We start from the raw sequence: 19,586 nt of genomic DNA, 5'->3' as shown, positions 1-19,586 counted from the left end.
TGAAGCACAAGTGACTCCATCTCTGGAGCTGCTGCTGTCCATCTGTGGACACTTGAGAGCCCAGTTTTCCATCCCCAGTGTGGTTATCCACATTCAGATTCAGAGCAGCCCTGCAGAGGAGGACTTGAGGGTGTTGGTTGATGAGAAAATGAACATGAGCCGGCTTCAGTGTGCGCTTGCAGGCCAGAAACCAACCGTATCCTGGGCTGCATCAAAAGGAGCGTGACCAGCAGGTCAAAGGAGGTGATCCTGCCCCTCTACTCTGCTCTGGTGAGACCTCACCTGGAGCATTGTGTGCAGTTCTGGTGTCCTCAACATAAAAAGGACATGGAACTGTTGGAACAAGTCCAGAGGAGGCCACGAGGATGATCAGGGACTGGAGCACCTCCTGTATGAGAAAGTTGGGGCTGTTCAGCCTGGAGAAGAGAAGGCTGCGTGGAGACCTCAGAGCAGCCTTCCAGTACCTGAAGGGTGCCTATAGGGATGCTGGGGAGGGACTCTTCATTAGGGTCTGGAGTGACAGGACAAGGGGTAATGGGTTAAAACTTAAACAGGGGAAGTTTAGATTGGGTGTAAGGAGGAAGTTCTTCACTGTAAGGGTGGTGAAGCACTGGAATGGGTTGCCCAAGGAACTTATGAAAGCTCCATCCCTGGTGGTGTTCAAGGACAGAGCCTTGGTTGGCATGGTTTAGTGTGAGGTGTCCCTGCCCACGGCAGAGGAATTGGAACTTGATGATCTTAAGGTCTATGATTCTATGAAGTGCCTGGCTGTCCAACAGCTGAGCTGGTGACTCTGGGCTTCTACTGTATTCAAGGGTGAGAAATGTGCATTTTCAAACATTTACAAATTGTTCCAGGGTAAACTAATTGGCCTTTATTCACCTGAGAAGCCTCAGTTGCTGCTCCATCCCCACCCTCTGCAAATTTGCCCTCCATCTCTATTTAAGCTTAGCCCAGGGAGCTTGACCTTTACTAGAGCATTATGGTTTCCAGTTTAGCAGGCGTTGTGCACACCTATGGAATCTTTTCATGGTGACCTAGGCTTTGCTAATGGATCTCCCTAGCCATTGCTGAACCTGATCCTGAGCAGGTTGTTGACTACTTCTGTATTGACCTGTTTTGTTCTTGGACCTGCCTCATGATCACCAGCTTTCCTGATGCTCTGGAGTCTTGGCTGAACTTGGCCCAGATCTCTGTTCCTGCCATATTTCTGTAGTTCAGGTACTGTGGGATGGTCTCTGGAAAGGTGTCCCCTTTGTCTTTGTTTAAAGAGATGAATGAGACGAGCCCTGTGGCAGTCCCCAGGCTCCTGCAGAGTAGAACCCATCATCCTTTGCACCCAACAGTGCTCATTGCTCTGACTGTTGTCTCCATCCAGACTATGTCCCTGCATGGGCAAAATAGGAGACAGTGTTCTTAGTGAGGGAAATAGAGTAATGAATTGAACGTTATATACAAGTGTCATTCTCTGGTCCATAGTGCCTTCTCCTTTACCAAGTATAATATTAGACTTTGATCGAGAGGAAATCTGGTGTATATTTGGTGTGGGCATTTTGTGTCACAGCCAGGAGTTTCTGCATTATGTAGACCCTTTCTCTGCAAAGATTGAAGGAGAATCATGCAATGACACTCTCTGTATAAAATATATTCCCAAAACCTCAGGACTCTTTCTTGTATTGCTGGAATTCACAATTCTGTTTTTCTTGCACATTAGACTGAGATTCCTCTTGGACAGTCACAAAGTTGCATACAAGACTATGGCAAACCAGAGCCCTCTTAGGACCATAGCATCAAGTCTGGGTAAATGTTTGAGCATTTCAATTATCTCTGCTTTGGAAACTTTATTAAAGCCAAGAGGAAATAAGGACACCAGAGTGGGATAATTCATCAAGCAGTGATGAGCCCAGCACATGACACTTCTCTTGTAGGCTCCCTTTCCCAGAAAAGCTTGGATCAGATGATCCTTTCTGTCTCAACCTGGGGATTTTTGACTCTAAGATTCCGTACCTATAGTCTAAGCAGAAATATCCAATAAAATAGAAGGAAGAAAACAAGGTGTGGTGAGGTTTTTAAATGAAGCTCTCTGATATCAAAGGTCTCTGTCCTGCCAAGCTTTATAGCCTTTAATTATATAGGTTCTGGCTCCTTCGTTGACTGAAGCTAGAAGCTATGTTTCCCTCACACCTAAGACAATGCTCCCTTTCATACCGTTGTTTTTCTGAGCACATAAAAGTTCTGTTCACCATCCATATACTTTCCCAATATAAGTTAATTCTTACAACAGCTGAAAGAAAGATATTCTCCCCCATCAGTGTCTTTTGGCTTTATTGAGACCCAGACAGCTCTCAGTTACCATCGGTTCTGTGTTCAGGATTGTCTTTCATCTATGGAAGCTTTCTACAGAATTAATTCTCACAATAGACATTTTGGTTTTCCTGGTGTTCTTGAGCATAAGCTGGACATGGACATGGGATATAGGTGTTTATCTCCAAGTGGAGTTTCATTTATGTCACCATTTAGGTAAAAGGTCATTTCAGATGAATGTAAAACACCCCTTAAAGGGAATGCGAGGATCCTTTGATGCACCCAAATTGTCCTTCACAGTGGGTGGTCTCAGCACAGTTCATCACCATGTATTATGAATTATATTGCTGTGTCAGTGACACCACAAAAATAGAAAAGTACTGTGTGTTCATGTTGGCTCCTCCCCGAAAAGTCCTCCTTTGGCTCCTCTCTGGAAGATCCCGCTTTGGCTGATCCCTGGAAAAGTCCCAACCCTGGGAGACCTTTCTAGATATTGCTGGCCACTTCTTCCAATGTAGGCTGGACCCCTACATCAGAATGAGTGCGCATTCTTGCTAGTACAAAAGCCAGAACCTCATGCGATGCAGGGAGGCAGAACCTCATACCATCAGGTCAGTGTTGTCTTCGCAGGGACGCCTGCTAAGGTTGAGCCTGCCACCTAGCACTGCAATGATGTTTCTCAGGGCCGGTTTCCTGATCATCATTACATGGTCTTTGGGGTTGGTAAGATAACCAGCCATCAGAATTATCCTTTACTGTACCTTATCTCTATATTTTCCCTGTATTAATATACTTGTTGTGATTCATTACTGTGTAGCATTTCTCTGAACCCGGAATCCTCAAACTCTGGAACAATTGCCTACAATAACTTTCTTTAAGTGAAATCTCTTGTGAAGCTGTAGCCTGGGAAAGGTTTCCCCTTGACATTCAAAAGTGAAGCTGGAGATCTTGATTCCCACCAGCTTCTTCTCTTTGAAAGGCACAAACAAATGCAATGAATCTTTTGAAACCTTTTCTGTGACTCTTTTTCAGCAAGCAAATGTAAAACTACACTTGCTCTTCCCTCCCACCCCAGCAGCTTTAATAAAGAGCTCGCAGGTAAGAGGGAGGAATTTTATTGGAGCTGAGGGACAAGGTCAAGAATCTTGCAAGAAAAATAGATATTTATCAGTGACAAAAGCTATAACTGGATAAAGCTGATTGGTGCTTTCTGTGAGGAAAAGAGGTCTGGGATAATTGAGGGTGATTTCTTCCTACAGGCTGATGACTGAGAAGTGAATTGAAATTTGAGGCTTAGTCTCCTCCTGGTTTTCTTCCAAGAACAGTGTGATTTTGGGGGTCTGTTTCTCATTCAATACTATCATCGACTTTTGTGCAGGAAGCATGGAAGAACCTACATCAAATCATGGGGAGTATTGGAAAAAAATGTTTTAGTGTACCATAGGCTTTCTCAGTTGACACAAACTGTGCCTGTGCTAGATGATAGAACTTTCTTATGTTGCCAGTGGTTGAAGAGCCTGCTCCTGCACTTCACCAGAGCCCCCTTCACCTCCCTGTTCCTCAGGCTGTAGATGAAGGGGTTAAGCAGGGGGGTGATGATGGTATAGATGATGGAGGCCACCTTATCCAGGCTCCTGTGGCTAGAAGGAGGTTGTAGGTACATGAAGAATCCTGTCCCAAAGTACATAGAAACAGCCACCAAATGGGAGGCACAGGTGTGGAAGGCTCTGGCCCTGCTCTGTGCTGAGCACATCCTCAGCACGGTGCGGATGATAGAGATGTAGGAGAGAAAAATGATCATGCTTGTGCCCACCACATTGATGGTGATGAAAGCAAAGATGACCATCTCACTGCTGTGAGTGTCAGAGCACATGAGCTTCAGCACAGGAACTTCGTCGCAGAAGAAGTGGTCAATGCTGTTGGGACCACAGAAGGAACCTCCAAACAGGCACCATGTATAGATGATGGCAGTGAGGAAGGCAAATAAGTAGGATGATGCTATCAGTTGCCAGCAGATGTGGCTGGAGATGATGGTCACATAAAGCAGGGGCTGGCAGATAGCAACGTGCCGGTCGTAGGCCATCATGGCCAGGAGGTGACACTCAATAGTACTAAAAAAAGCAAAGGTGAGGAACTGCATCATGCAGCCAGTGAAAGAAATGGTTTTGTCCTCTGATAACAGGTCTGCCAGCATCCTGGGGGAGATGACTGTGGAATAGCAGATGTCAGTGAAGGCAAAATGGGTGAGGAAGAAGTACATGGGGGTGTGGAGGCTGGGAGACACCCAAACCAAGATGATAATCCCAACATTCCCCACCTGAGTGACAATGTAAATCAATAGAAACAAGACAAAAAGAGGAGTCTGCAGACATGGGCTGTGTGTAATTCCCAAGAGAATGAATTCAATCTGGGTGTGATTTCCTCCCATGACCAGGTGGTCCCTGCTGAGGCAAAAGGAAGAGAAACATCAAACTGATCAAAAATGGAGATTCAAATCTGAACCACATCTATCTCCAATCAATGACCACTATACCTGCCACACATTAGATTATTCTAATATATTTTCTAACCAAAATTATATGCATATATTATGTTTTTCAGATGAGGTAATCAGAAAAGAACAGGTAGTTCATTGAAGCAGGAAATGGCATTTTTATTTTTCTATGCTGGGACAATTAACACTGGCTTTAGTCAAGCAGGTGTGTTTTCAGGTTTCAGCAAAGAATCAGATCTTTATTCACTTTCAGTTTGAAGGAAATTTGTGTCAGAAGACACCTCAGAGGATCCTCATAGGATTGCACGTAAACGTGAAGCAAGAGAATTTCTCAGTCTCAGTGAAAGCCCAGCTTACACATGCATGACTTCCAGACACTTTTCTTTGGCTTTTGATTGTCATTCCAGTCACCAAATCACATTTAACAAACTATTTGAGATCATTAACAACAAATAACATTGACTTTGTTAAACTCATGATTTATACCTTCCTGAGCTCCAGCATGATAAAGCATCCTAAACCTATGGGCATTCAGTTTCTTGCTTTAAAAAACAGTTGCTGTTATAACAAGCTGATTCTAAAGGCTGATTTGTTAGTGACTGTATTCTGCTGACAGTCTAAAATGTTGCATTTCTGTATAACAGAATAAGATTCATCCTCATTTAACTCTTGAATAAATCAATGTATCTGGCTTAAGCTGCCTTTGCAAAAGAAACACAACCTGCATCAGACGTTGCTCCATATTATTATAAAGAAAACCCACATTGGTAAGGTTGCTTTCTGACAGCTTTACCACAGATTACACGAGGACATGCAGACACAAGCCCACTGCCTAAGTGCAGGTGAGGCTCTGCTTTGTGTTGGTGTTACCTCCTGTGACTTCCTTCTGCCACCGAGTGATGGGTGCCAAGGATTTATCCCCAACACAGCAGAGAACATCTATGTGCCAGCATCAGCTCTGTTGCACCTGATGTGAAGAGAGGTGAGCTCCTGCCAGACTCCAAGAGCCCAGCTTGTGGTGCTGGGGCTGTAAATACAGTTGCATGTGCTCTCCTGGGAGGAAGCCTCCAGGGCTGCTCATGCTTTCCCAGAGGAAAAGAAAGAGAAGGAAAAGCAAAGGGTATGAAATCAGCTCTGAAAGGCATTGTGGTGCTTGAGCATCTGAGAGTCATGGAGTGGGTGAGCCATGCCTGAGCACAGCTGCACAGCAGCAGTAATGAGTAGCTCATAGGATGCTTCCTACATACTTGTGGACCATGCAAATGTTTTGGTCTGAACATATTGACACAATGAAAATGGGTTTAGAGACATTCCAGATCTTGCACACGGTCCTCAAATGGGACATGAAGCACAAGTGACTCCATCTCTGGAGCTGCTGATGACCCTCTGTGGAGGGACAGTTTTCGACCCCAAATGGGGTTACCCACATGTAGTGCCTGGATGTCCAACAGCTGAGCTGGTGCCTCTGGACTTCCACTGTATTCAAGGGTGAAAAACAGGCATTTTGAGGCAGAGAGGATTTGTCCCAGAATTAACTAATAGGCCTTTATCCCCCTGACCAGCCTCAGCTGGGGCTCCATCCCCACCCTCTTCCTGTTGTTTCCCCAATCTCTATTTAAACTCAGAACAGGCAGATTGAGCTTTACTAGAGGAGTTTAGTAGGAGTTCAGCACACCTATGCAATCTTTTGGTGGTCATCTAGGATTTCTCATATATCTTCCTCGCAATTTTTTCACCTGATCCTGAACAAGGGATTGACTCGACCTGACTTGGCTTGGTCTTGAATCTGCCTCCTCATCACCAGCTTTCCTGATGCTATGGAGCTGTGGTTGAACTTGGTCCATGTCTCTGTTCCTGCCCTGCTTCTATTGTTCAGGTACTGTGGGATTGTCCCTGCACACCAGGGTGTTCTCCTTTGGTTCCGTTTAGACAGATAAAGGAGACAAACCCCTGTGGTACTTTCCAGGCTTCTGCAGAGTAGAACCCATCACCCTCTGCACCCCAACAGCCCAGCCAGTGCTCACTGCTCTGATAGTCATTTTCCATCCAGAACATGTCCCTACAGGAGCAAATTAGGAGGTAGTTTTTCAGTGATGAAAAGTAGAGTAATAAATTGATCCTTACATTCAAGCGTTGTTATCTTTTCCTTAGTGCCTTTTCCTTTACCAAGTATAACATTAGACTTTCAGTCTTCAGTGGGCTGGCAACACTTTGGTTTGGAAGTATCTTTGGGATGATGTTTATCTGCTGGTTTTGTGACAGAGGACACCAGAGCTTCACTTTTACCGAGCACTTTGGTTTCCCCAGCCTCTTCCTTAGGCTTCCAGAAATGGTTTCAAACCAAGCCTAGGTCTTGCTTCCTTCCTATGACTTGTTTGTGCAACAAGGCCACAGACAATCTGATTTATCTACACGCCTTTATTGCCCGTAGTGGTTATTTTTTTCCCCTATGTCTTGGTCTTTTCTGATCTACACTTACCATTATTACCTGGCTCCTTGCTAGCCTGTCAAAAATATCTTCCAAAACTGTCAGCATCTCCAGGTGATAGTTTAAAACCTGCATTAAGACTTAAAACCTGCATTCTTTCAAACTGCAAACTCCAGCACCTCACTGCACACCATGGGGCAGGATGAAGGATTCTGGCACTCTGCAGGAAATGGGAGACATTCTCATAGGGATGCTGCTGGCTTCTGCCCCTGGAGGTGCCCTGGTGATGGAGGCACAGGGCAAGGGCTGAAATCCGTCCCTGCTCTGCATGCAGCTGGATCCAAACTGGGACTCAGCTTTCAATTCTTTGGGATCAGTGCTTAAATCCTTCTTATGTCCATCATAGCGGAGAGGAGAGCCTCTGCCTCCCATGTCCTGCAGGGTGGCCACAAGGGCAGTGTGAGCAGTGCGAGGATTTGGGACCAGGACTGATGCAAAGCAAGGAGGGACCATATCCGTGCACACCCCCCTATGTCCACCACATCCATACACATCCATACACATCCATACACATATCCCATGCCCTGCGGAGCAAGCTTGGCCCCATCCATCTCCTGCTGTGGCTGCAGCACTGGTATTTAGCAGGGAGATGAGGAGGTGAGTGTGGCAGAGCTGACAGCAGGAGGAGAATGGAGGATGCTCATCTGCAGCATTGCACGGTGTCCTGCGGCTCCTGTGAATGGTTTTACTGCTGGAGAGAGAGGGAAAGGGGAGCATGTGGCTCTGGAAAGAATTGGAACCCAAAATGGTGCCCAGACTGTGGGGGTTTGTTCCCAGTGTGCACTGCCAGGGGATCCGGATGATCTCTGGTGGGAATCTGTGTGACATGCACTTTCCTTTCATGTTTGGCTGTAGAAGGAGGTTCCCCATAACCCCCATGAAGGCTTTAACCTGCCAGAGGGGAGACTGAGCTGAGCTCTTAGGCAGAAGCTCTTCCCTGGGAGGGTGCTGAGGTGCTGGCATAGGGTGCCCAGAGAAGTTGTGGCTGCCCCATCCCTGGCAGTGTTCAAGGCCAGGTTGGACACAGGGGCTTGGAGCAAGCTGCTCCAGTGGAAGGTGTTGGGATTGGAGCTGGAGGAGCTTTAAGCTCTCTTCCAAGCCAAACCAGTCTGGGATTCTATGAATCCCCTCAAATACATCCAAAAGCATTCCATTACCTACAGAACATGATGTCCAGTTCATTTCTTAGTCTCAGAGTTGTGAGGAGCAGCCTGCCAATGCCTTCCTGACCTTGAGTGGGGAAAACCATGGAAATAATAGAATCATAAAATCATAGAATCATAGAATCGTTAGGGTTGGAAAGGACCTTAAGATCATCTAGTTCCAACCCCCCTGCCATGGGTAGGGACACCTAATGCTAAATCATATCACCCAAGGACTCGTCCAACCTGGCCTTGAACACTGCCAGGGATGGAGCATTCACAACCTCCCTGGGCAACCCATTCCAGTGCCTCACCACCCTCACAGGAAGGAATTTCTTCCATATATCCAACCTAAACTTCTCCTGTTTCAGTTTTAACCCATTAAACCTTGTCCTGTCACTACAGTCCCTAATGAAGAGTCCCTCTCCAGCATACCTATAGGCCCCCTTCAGATACTGGAAGGCTGCTATGAGGTCTCCACGCAGCCTTCTCTTCCCCAGGCTGAACAGCTCCAGCTTCCTCAGCCTGTCTTCATACGGGAGGTGCTCCAGTCCCTGATCATCCTCGTGGCCCTTCTCTGGACTTGTTCCAACAGTTCCATGTCCTTTTTATGTTGAGGAAACCAGAACTGCACACAATACTCCAGGTGAGGTCTCACAAGAGCAGAGTAGAGGGGCAGGATCACCTCCTTCGACCTTTTGGTCATGCATCTTTTGATGCAGCCCAGGACACGGTTGGTTTCTGGGACACTGCCAGCTCATGTTCATTTTCTCATCGACCAACACCCCCAAGTCCTTCTCCACAGGGCTGCTCTGAATCTCTTCTCTGCCCAACCTGTAGCTGTGCCTGGAATTGCTCCCACCCAGGCGTAGGACCTTGCACTTGGCATGGTTAAACCTCATGAGGTTGGCATCAGCCCACCTCACAAGCATGTCAAGGTCCCTCTGGATGGCATTCCTTCCCTCCAGCCTATCAACCGAACCACACAGCTTGGTGTCATCAGCAAACTTGCTGAGGGCACACTCAATCCCACCGTCCGTGTCAGCGACGAAGATGTTAAACAAGACCGGTCCCAACACCGATCCCTGAGGGACACCACTCATTACTGGTCTCCAGCCGGACATTGAGCCATTGACCACAACTCTTTGCGTGCGGCCATCCAGCCAGTTCTTTATCCACCAAGTGGTCCATCCATCCAATTGATGTCTCTCCAATTTAGAGACAAGGATGTCGTGTGGGACAGTGTCGAACGCTTTGCACAAGTCCAGGTAGATGCCATCAACTGCTCTACCCCTGTCCATCAGTTCTGTAGCCCCATCATAGAAGGCCACCACATTGGTCAGGCAGGATTTCCCCTCAGTGAAGCCCTGCTGGTTGTCACCAAGCACCTTGTTGACTTTCATGTGCCTTAGCATGCCTTCCAGGAGAACCTGCTCCAAGCTTTTGCCAGGCACAGAGGTGAGACTGACTGCTCTGTAATTCCCCGGGTCATCCATTTTCCCCTTCTTGAAAATGGGGGTTATATTTCCCTTTTTCCAGTTGTCGGGAACTTCACCTGACTTCCATGATTTCTCAAATATGATGGCCAGCGGCTTCACAACTTCATTTCCCAGCTCCTTCAGGACCCGCGGGTGGATCTCATCAGGACCCATGGACTTGTGCACGTTCAGATTTTTAAGATGGTCTCGAACCAGTTCCTCTCCTACAGTGGGTCCAGGGTCTTCATTCTCACAGTCCCTGCATCTGCCTTCCAAGACTTGGGTGGTTTGGTCAGAGCCTTTGGCAGTGAAGACCGAGGCAAAGAAGTCATTCAGAACCTCAGCCTTCTCCAAATCCTGTGTAGCCAGTTCTCCCGAGAGCTTCCTGAGGTCTGTAACAGATGCCCACAGTAATGTCTCCCACAGCTGTATTCCCTTTAACCCTGACCCACAAACTCTCTGTGGACTGCTCACCTGTCCCCAGACAGAGTTCCATACTCTTTAGCCTATCCCTAACATAAAGGGCAACCCCCCCTCCCCGCCTGCCAGGCCTGTCTTTCCTAAAGAGCCTGTAACCTTCTATTCCAACACTCCAGTCATAGGAGCCATCCCACCATGTTTCTGTGATGCCTATTATATCATACCCCTGTAGACGTGCCCGCATCTCTAATTCCTCTTGTTTGTTCCCCATGCTACGGGCGTTTGTATAGAGGCATCTGAGCCGAGCTCCAAATGAAGCCAGCTCATTGGCTGGAGCGGCTGGGATATCTCTACATTGCTCCCAGCATTTATTATAGGTGCTGGCAACTGACTGGGTGTGTTGGAATGGAATGATGCTCCCCTCCCCCAACACATTTAGTTTAAAGCCTTTTAATACCTGAGCTGGAGGAGATAACAGAAGTTAAGTGCACTGACTCTCTGTTAGACTCATCTGCCACACTGAGGGGAATAGTTCTCTCTGTGCTGGAACCTGACCAAAACTGCTAGTAGTGATAGGACAAAGGAGAATGGGTTAAAACTTAAATAGGGGAAGTTTAGGTTGATCTAAGGAAGAAGTTCTTTACTGTAAGGGTGGTGAGGCACTGGAATGGGTTGCCCAGGGAGGTTGTGAATGCTCCATCCCTGGCAGTGTTCAAGGCCAGGTTGGACAGAGCCTTGGGTGACATGGTTTAGTGTCAACCCATGGCAGGGGGGTTGGAACGGGATGATCTTAAGGTCCTTTCCAACCTTAACTGTTCTACGATTCTACCGACAGCAATGTGCCAGCTCAGCCTATTTTTGCTGTCTAGGACAGGACTTTCTGCCCCAGGCTGCCAGGGAAACCTCCTGAGACTCGTGTATCTCACTCAATGAGTTGTTGTGTGCAGCTGGGGATCCAGCAATGCTGTATCAGAGCTGGGGTGATGGATTCAGGGCTCCTGGGGCATCACACTCAGATGTTTTCAGTCTTTCTCATGGAGCAAATGGAATGCACAGTCCCTTTTTCTGCCTCCCTAATGAAATGTGATGACAAGTTTGCAAGTTCTTCACTTCTTCTCCAGTTTTCAAAGATTGGGTTTGGGTTTTTAAAAGAAAAGGTCTGATTTAGCCTCATGATTAAGAGATTTCTAAAGGGCTTTTGAATGTGTTTCTCTGCCTGTGAAGATTCACCAAGAACCACAGTTAGATGTTCCTTCAACTATCAAATCTTTATTGTTTTAATGTCCAGCCTAACGGAGTACATGCAAGCCACATGGCATTGCTCTTCCCTATTTCACTCCATCTTTCCTCCTTCCCACAGGGATGCTGCCATGCAATACAGTAACAGGGCTGAAGGCAACCACACCGCAGTGACCCACTTCATCCTCCTTGGCCTGACAAGCGAGCCCAAGATGCAGACTCCTCTCTTTGTAATCTTCTTCATGATTTAGCTCATTACTCTCATGGGCTGATGGCACTGATCAAGACAAGCCCCCGGCTGCACACCCCCATATACTTCTTCCTCTGCAATCTCTCTGCTGTCGATCTTTGCTACTCCTCTGTCTTTGCTCCAAAGCTGCTTCTTGCCTTCTTGGTGGAAAACAAAACCATCTCTTACCCTGCCTGCTTCCTGCAGCATTTCTTCCTCCTCATGTTTGTGACCACAGAGGTGTTCTTGCTGGCTGTGATGGCTTATGACCGCTATGTAGCCATCTGCAACCCACTGCTCTACACGGTTTCCATGCCCCAGGGGTCTGTGTTCAGCTGGTGGCTGCATCATACATGGGGGGGATTTTGAACTCCCTAATCCAAACCTGTTGCTTGCTGCTGTTGCCTTTCTGCGGTCCAAACACCATCAACCATTACTTCTGTGTCACTAACCCTTTGCTGAAGCTCTCCTGCTCCAACAGCCACCTCAATGAGCTTTTGCTTGTAATTCTTCACGGGAGCACTTCCATGTCTGTGCTGGTCCTCATCATCACCTCCTATGTATACATCCTCCTGTCCATCCTGAGGATTAGGTCTGCTGAAGGAAGGCACAAAGCCTTCTCTACTCGTGCCTCCCACCTCCTGACCGTTACCTTGTTCTATGTCCCTGCTGGGCTCAACCACATGCAATCAGCTTCCAAGTACTCCCTGGAGAAAGAGAAATTCACCGCTGTGTTTTACACCCTCCTTGTCCCTATGCTCAACCCTCTGATCTACAGCTTGAGGAACAAGGATGTTAAAGATGCCCTTAGAAAAGCAACAGCAAATAACCTCATTGCGAGCTGCTCATTGACCAACCCGGTCCCAGTCGGTTGATAGAACTCCTCCTCTTTCCCTTTTTGACTTGTTTTGTGTCAGCTGTCTGGAGGAGGAAGGAACTGAATGTCTTTACAGGAGCAGGTACAGCACATCCTAACCATGCTTTAAACTCTGCAGAGACTCAGTGATGTTAAGCATCCCCTCAATATAGGTCTCTGATAAATATTCTCTTGTCATCTCTTGGGGTTTTTGTTTTGGGTAAAAATAGATGTGATATCATAGGAGGTGGCAAAAATAAGCCCATGAGGAATTTCCCTCTTCAGTTTAACATTAGAAGTAGCACTGATTCAAGCAGTGATTCATCCAGAGGCAAGTTCAAGGAGGGATGAAGGGTTTTGAGGAGGTACATCTGAAAAACATCACTTTACTTTGGGCTAATGCAAGGAAATGCATAAAATCCCATTTGCTTCCAGAAGGATGTGCAGTGCAAAGTAAGGAAACGGGAAGAGAAGCAGAGCCACTGAGCTGCCAGAGGATGAGCATGGTAGGTGCTGTGATTGAGCATTGGGAAGATGCTAAATCGCTGTGTGACCAGAACATCCCAGGCTGGAGGCAGCAGAGCTGTGTCTGTCATCCTGCACCTTCCTTCCTACCACTGGAAACATCCAGCTCAGCCAAAGAGGTCTCAGCACTGTGTGGGTTGGAGGGAGCTTAAAGGCCACCTATTTCTAACCTCCTTGCTGTGGGCTTCATCTCACATCTGGTTTAGGAGAAGTAGCAGCTGAGAGTAGGATTTTCCCCTATTGCCAAGGATTTTAGTGTGATTGAATGTAATGTCTTTAGGGAGAAGTATGTTTTTTTCCCCTATTTTCTTGTTGTGGGGCTGCTGTAAGTGATATTTCCTCCCACCCAACTCTTCCCCAACACAACCTGTTAACTGAGAAGGTACCACTGAGGAATGCTGCAGAACTTCATGCTCTGCAAAGCAGAAATAACCAACTGCAACCTGTTAGAGACCTTCAGCAATAAGCTCTTTCTGTAGCAAATAGAGACCTGGATGCATTGCAGGAGAGGGGGGATCATCTGTTACTTCATGGTACTTTGCACATGGCTGCACCCAAGTTAGTCCTGACATTGTGTTTTTCATAGCTAAAAATAAAAGAGAAAGACTCCCAGCATCATTTCTATTAGTTGGACATGGAAAACATGACTAAGCATACCCACTGTATGCTATACCTAGAATTGTAACTTCTTTTTTCCCCCTCAGATGTAGGAGTTTGCATTTGGATGCCTGATGTAGAGTGAAACAATCTATCTGGAGCACCCAGTTGAACAGGGGTCATTTTCCCTAAGAGATAAACACAGAGAAGGAGGGGGAGATGTTTATAACACTTAGTTTCCATTAGAGCTTGCCTTGTCCCTAGCTTGGACACCAGAGGGTCTTGCCTCTCATTGAGAGTTGTTTGTGCTGTTTGCATGATGCAAGATGCCTCAAGGGAGCAGCCAGGACCAGTTATTCCCAATGGGAAGGCGAGCTGAGAGCTGAAAGTGGCCACAAAGCAGAGCACGGTCCCCCTGTGCCTGAGCACAGCAGCAGCTTCCACTGATAGCCCAGGGGAAACTAAGAGTCAGGTTCATGGTTGCTACAGACCAGGAGCAAGCCCAGTTAAAGCACAGCCCTGGAAGTGGGCCCAGTGCCAGGACTGAGCTTAAATAGAGCCTGAGCCTATGTCAGAGGGTGTGTGAGAAGGACCCAGGTGATGCTGGCCATGGCAATTACTGTGGCTGCACTCCCTGATGTCTCAAGGAGAGGGGAACTGGGTTTTCCACCACCCAATGCCCTAAACACAACAGCAGTTCTGCATTCAGCCTCCTCTGGTGTATTCCTGTGTGCAGAGGATGAAAAAATGGAGCCGAAAGGAGCAAAGAGCTCCTTTATTGTGTTAATGAGAATCACCCCTCCTCAGTTATGCAAAATCATGGAATCATGGAATGGTTTGTGTTGGAAGGGAGCTTAAAGCTCCTCCACCTCCAGCCCCAACCCCTTCCACTGGAGCAGCTTGCTCCAAGCCCCGGTGTCCAACCTGGCCTTGAACACTGCCATGGATGGGGCAGCCACAGCTTCTCTGGGCACCCTGTGCCAGCTCCTCAGCACCCTTACAGGGAAGAGCTTCTGCCTAAGAGCTCATCTCAGTCTCCCCTCTGGCAGGTTCAAGCCATTCCCCTTGGCCTGTCCCTACAGGTCCTGATGAAGAGTCCCTCTCTTATTCTATCTGAATAAGTTGCTTCACATGTTGTGTTCTCTTTTCTTGAGGGAATTGTCCAAATGTCTTTATTTTTCATGAAAACTCCATCAGAAACTTTGATTAAAAGCTTATAAAGTGAGCATTTCACTTCACACCAACTTAAATTAGATTTTGACTGGTTGCCATTGCATTCATTCATTATTCATCACAGTTCTTTGCAGAAGACCACGGTTTCCAAAGGTACTTATTTATACCACAAATTTATTCATTTTGTCATTATACAAGTACATGTTCTTCCAGCAATTGTACAGTTCATTAAACAGAAATGGTGTGTTTGGATTAAATGTTAAAAACCCTCCATCTACTGTTTCATTTAGAGCATCTTCCTCCTCAATAATGTGATGACATACAGAAGGGGATGTGACATGGTCAAATCCACAAAGCACAGACCTGGTACTGAGCATCCAGAAAGGAAAACATCTAAGGACCACACATCCCAGGAAGATTTTAGTTGGGACACACTTCTGGCCACATGCTAACCTATGTGTGCCTATCACAAGTCCTTAGCACTGCTCCAGCTCACTTACACAGGATAAATGTATTGGATGGTCATATCAGGTATCACAGAATCCCAGACTGGTTTATGTTGGAAGGGACCTAAAAGCTCTCAACTTCCAACCCCTGCCATGGGCAGGGACCCCTTCCACTAGAGCAGTTTGCTCCAAGCCCCTGTGTCCATCCTGGCCTTGAAAACCGCCAGGGATGGGCTCTTGTGAGACTTGACCTGGAGCATTGTGTGCAGTTCTGGTGTCCTCAACATAAAAATGACATGGAACTGTTGGAACAAGTCCAGAGGAGGCCACGAGGATGTTCAGAGGCTGGAGGACCTCCTGTATGAAGACAGGCTGAGAAAGTTGTGGCTGTTAAACCTGGAGAAGAGAAGCTGCGTGGAGACCTCAGAGCAGCTTCCAGTATCTGAAGGGGGCCTATAGGGATGCTGGGGAGGGACTCTTCATTGGGGACTGTAGTGATAGGACAAGGGGTAACGTTTTAAAACTGTAACAGGGGAAGTTTAGATTGGATCTAAGGAAGAAGTTCTTCACTGTGAGGGTAGTGAGGCACTGGAATGGGTTGCCCAAGGAAGCTGTGAATGCTCCATCCCTGGCAGTGTTCAAGGCCAGGTTGGACAAAGCCTTGGGTGATATGATTTAGCGTAAGGTGTCCCTGCCCATGGCAGGGGGTTGGAACTGGATGATCTTAAGGTCCATTCCAACCCTAACTATTTTATGATTCTAGGATTCTATAGACACCAAAACTGTATCAGAACTGCAGGGGATACCAGAGCTGTATTGAACCTTTGGTCCTTCCCTCAGGACTTCAAGCTTGTTTGGGATGAACAGTTATGAACCAGGAAATGGAGACAGTGGTCACTGCCTTACCTCAAGGCTGAGCCTCCTTTTTGTGGGAACTACTTTCATTTAGCACAATTTAAACACAAAACACCATGGTGCTGTCTCAGTCCTGCTGTTAAATAACTGATACTTATTTGGACGAATTATTGAAGACTCAGTCCACGCTTAAAATCACCTGACCCTGTTTGAAGAAAACCATTTGTTCCCCAAACTCCTTCTGGCTGCATCAAAACCTCCAAGACCAGTTCTCCTGCAGAGACCTACCCAGGAAGACAGGCCCAGGACAGTTTGCTTTGTATTTCCCCATCTATCACACACCTCTTCCTTTCAGTGTTTCCCTGAGGAAGCCCTTTACATCCACAGAGATCATCTAATATTGCATTGAAGGGAGCTGAAAACAAACACAACAAAGCATCCTCTGTGTGGAAATATTGAATGATAACCTTGTCCCAGACATTTAGAAAACACAAAGGATGGGGCAGATAGAAGAGAAAACCAAGCTATGAAAATGTGGGGAAGCAAGAAAGAGAAGAATGTAGATGGCTTTAGATGTCTTCAATGTCAACCTGTTTTTCTGCTGGAAGGCACCAGACTGACAGTCCAGGAGATGCACTGGAGGAGGGAAGAAAAGGATTTCTGTCTGGTTTTGAATGTCTTTCTTCCACATTGGGTACTGGGCTAAACCGAAGGCTTGTGAAGTGGGAAAATCAATATAACAGAGGGAGAAATAACCCTCAACCTAATTTAGAAAAGAAGAATAATATAATTCAAAGATTATTGAAAAGAACTACATGAATCCAGAAAGAGGCACTGAGAATACCTGGGTGTGCTTGTGCAGGGTGAATAATGCAGCTTGAGGTCCCAGAAGCGGACAACTGAGTATAACACTTGCTCCATCAGCTTCGTCAAGATAGCCAGGCAAGCAGCACTTTGGGTGTTCAGGGGAGAGGAAGACCCCTGATCCTCCCTCTCATCTGCACTCAGGCTCTTTACACCCCTACTTAAATTCTCAGCAGAGCAGAGGCTCAGATATGACTCATCCCCATTTAGCACAAAGGCTTTGTTGACCAACAGACTGTCAGAGCTTTATTTCACAGAATCCCAGCCTGGTTTGTGTTGGAAGGGAACTTAAAGCTCCTCCAGCTCCAACCTCTGCCACAGGCAGGGACACCTTTCACTGGAGCAGCTTGCTCCAAGCCCCTGTGTCCAACCTGGCCTTGAACACTGCCAGGGATGGGGCAGCCACAGCTTCTCTGGGCACCCTGTGCCAGTGCCTCAGCACCCTCACAGGGAAGAGCTTCTGCCTAAGAGCTCATCTCAGTCTCCCCTCAGGCAGGTTCAAGACATTCCCCTTGGCCTGTCCCTACAGGCCCTTGGCCAAAGCCCTCCTGCAGGCTTCTTGTAGTCCCCTTCAGACACTGAAAGCTGCTCTGTGGACTCTAAGCAGCTTCTCTTCTCCAGGCTGCACAGCCCCAGTGTTCTCAGCCTGGCCCCATACGGGAGGTGCTCCAGCCTCTGAGCATCCTTGTTGCATCTCTGGACTTGCTCCAGCAGCTCCATGTACTCCTTGTGTTGGGGACACCAGAGCTGTATCAAATCCTCTTGACCTTCCACCAGTTCATCATTGAGGAAATGCTTATAAATCAGGCAATGTAGACAGACGTCAGTGCCTTATGTGAAGTCTGAGCCTCCTTTTTGTGGGCTCTACTTTCATTTAGCACAATTTAGACAGAAAACACATGGTGCTGTCTCAGGCCTGCTATTAAATACCTGATACTTATTTGGACGGATTACTGAAGGCTCAGGCCTCGCTTAAAACAATCTGAAGCTGTTTGAAGAGAACCATTCGTTGTGCTGGTTTCCGTACCCTGCACTTGCTGTAATAATGACCAGTAGTGAGCAAGAATGACCAATAATGGCCAGTAATGCTCAGTTCCATAATCACATATTCCACATATTCCTTCCTTACCTCCACAGTACTGAAGAGCTCCAAATGTGCTTTCAAACCCTGCATAGATGTGGCAGCAGCTTTCTCTCCCACAGCCTCCTCAGAGCCCCCTTCACCTCCTTGTTCCTCAGGCTGTAGATGAGGGGGTTGAGGGTTGGGGTGAGGATGCAGTAACACACCGACACCAGCTTTGCCTGATCCCATGAGGATGCCTCATGAGGCTGGACGTAGGTGAGGATCGCGGGTGCGTAGAAGATGGTGATGGCAGCCAAGTGGGAGGCGCAGGTAGAGAAGACCTTCAGCCTCCTCGTGGCCAAAGGGATCTGCAGGACGGTGTGGAGGATGTAGGTGTAGGACACCAGGATCATCAGGAGAGAGACCATGGCAATAAACACAGTGTTGTAAACCTGCAAGACCTCATTTGTGCTTGTGTCTGAGCAGGAGAGCTGCAGGAGGGTGGGCAGCTCACAGAAGAAGTGGTTGATGCTCCTGGCCTGACAGAAGGACAACCTCCCTGCCAGCGTGATGTGCACCAGGGAGGTGAGGAACCCGATGGTGTACACCAGCACCATCATGCCATAGCAACGCGCCCTGGTCATGGTAGTGGTGTAGAGCAGGGGCTTGCACACAGCCGTGTATCGGTCATAAGCCATTACCCCAAGCAGGAAGCACTCACAGACAGCCAGAGCCATGAAAATATACATCTGGGCAAAGCAACCCCAAAAGGAGATGTGGCTTCTCCCCAGCAGGAAGGTCTCCAGAGCTTTTGGGATGATAGCAGAGGAAAGGCAAACATCCATGCAAGATAAGTGGCTCAGGAAGAAGTACATGGGGATGTGGAGGTGGGGGTCAGTGTTGATCAGCAGGATCATCGTCAGGTTCCCCAGCACCATGAAAACATAGAGGGATAAGAAGACTGTGAAGATGGTGGTTTGTAGCTCTGGGGCATCAGAGAAACCCAAGAGGATGAAGCTGGAGAAAACAGTGAGGTTTCCTGTATCCGTCATTTCAACAAGTTGATGGATTTGGATTGAAAGGAATCAGTGAAATACACCCCTAGAAGAGAAATAATGTGGAAGTTTAGTTGGAGTTTAATCCATAAAGTAAATGCAATGGAAAATGGTGTATTTGTAATGGTGTATTTCTGTCTGTAGCTCAAGATCTGAAGTCAAAGAAGTGAAGGAGCTCATTACACAGCCTGAAATTAAAAGAGAATAATTCTACAATGATTGATATACACATCACTAATGAAACACTGAGGAACATCATGTCTATCAAAGTATAATACAGTACAAATATATACATCTCAAAATGTGGAAAACAGAAAAGATTTTGTATTTTCTTCACGGATTTCTGGGAATTTTAAGG

The 19,586-nt window shown here is 47.1% G+C and overlaps 2 protein-coding genes and 1 pseudogene across 2 annotated transcripts; 1 reads left to right on the top strand and 2 right to left on the bottom strand.

Moving 5' to 3' along the window:
• Positions 1-3,754: 3,754 nt before the first annotated feature.
• Positions 3,755-4,732, bottom strand: LOC130597683 (olfactory receptor 1038-like). Its single transcript, XM_057406416.1, has one exon. It carries the CDS (start codon positions 4,730-4,732, stop codon positions 3,755-3,757), a length of 978 nt encoding a protein of 325 aa, XP_057262399.1.
• A 6,964-nt stretch (positions 4,733-11,696) lies between these two features.
• Positions 11,697-12,669, top strand: LOC130597682 (olfactory receptor 1052-like; annotated as a pseudogene).
• A 5,602-nt stretch (positions 12,670-18,271) lies between these two features.
• Positions 18,272-19,225, bottom strand: LOC130597681 (olfactory receptor 8I2-like). Its single transcript, XM_057406415.1, has one exon. The coding sequence runs from the start codon at positions 19,223-19,225 to the stop codon at positions 18,272-18,274; it is 954 nt and encodes a 317-aa protein (XP_057262398.1).
• Between the last annotated feature and the right edge of the window lie 361 nt (positions 19,226-19,586).

The sequence above is a fragment of the Pezoporus wallicus genome, unplaced genomic scaffold, assembly GCF_028554395.1.
Source record: "Pezoporus wallicus isolate ANWC-B61680 ecotype Strahan unplaced genomic scaffold, APGP_CSIRO_Pwel_v1 contig_7936, whole genome shotgun sequence".
NCBI lineage: Eukaryota > Metazoa > Chordata > Aves > Psittaciformes > Psittacidae > Pezoporus > Pezoporus wallicus.
Note: the sequence above shows the minus strand (reverse complement) of the source record. Positions and strands in the feature narration are given on the sequence as shown.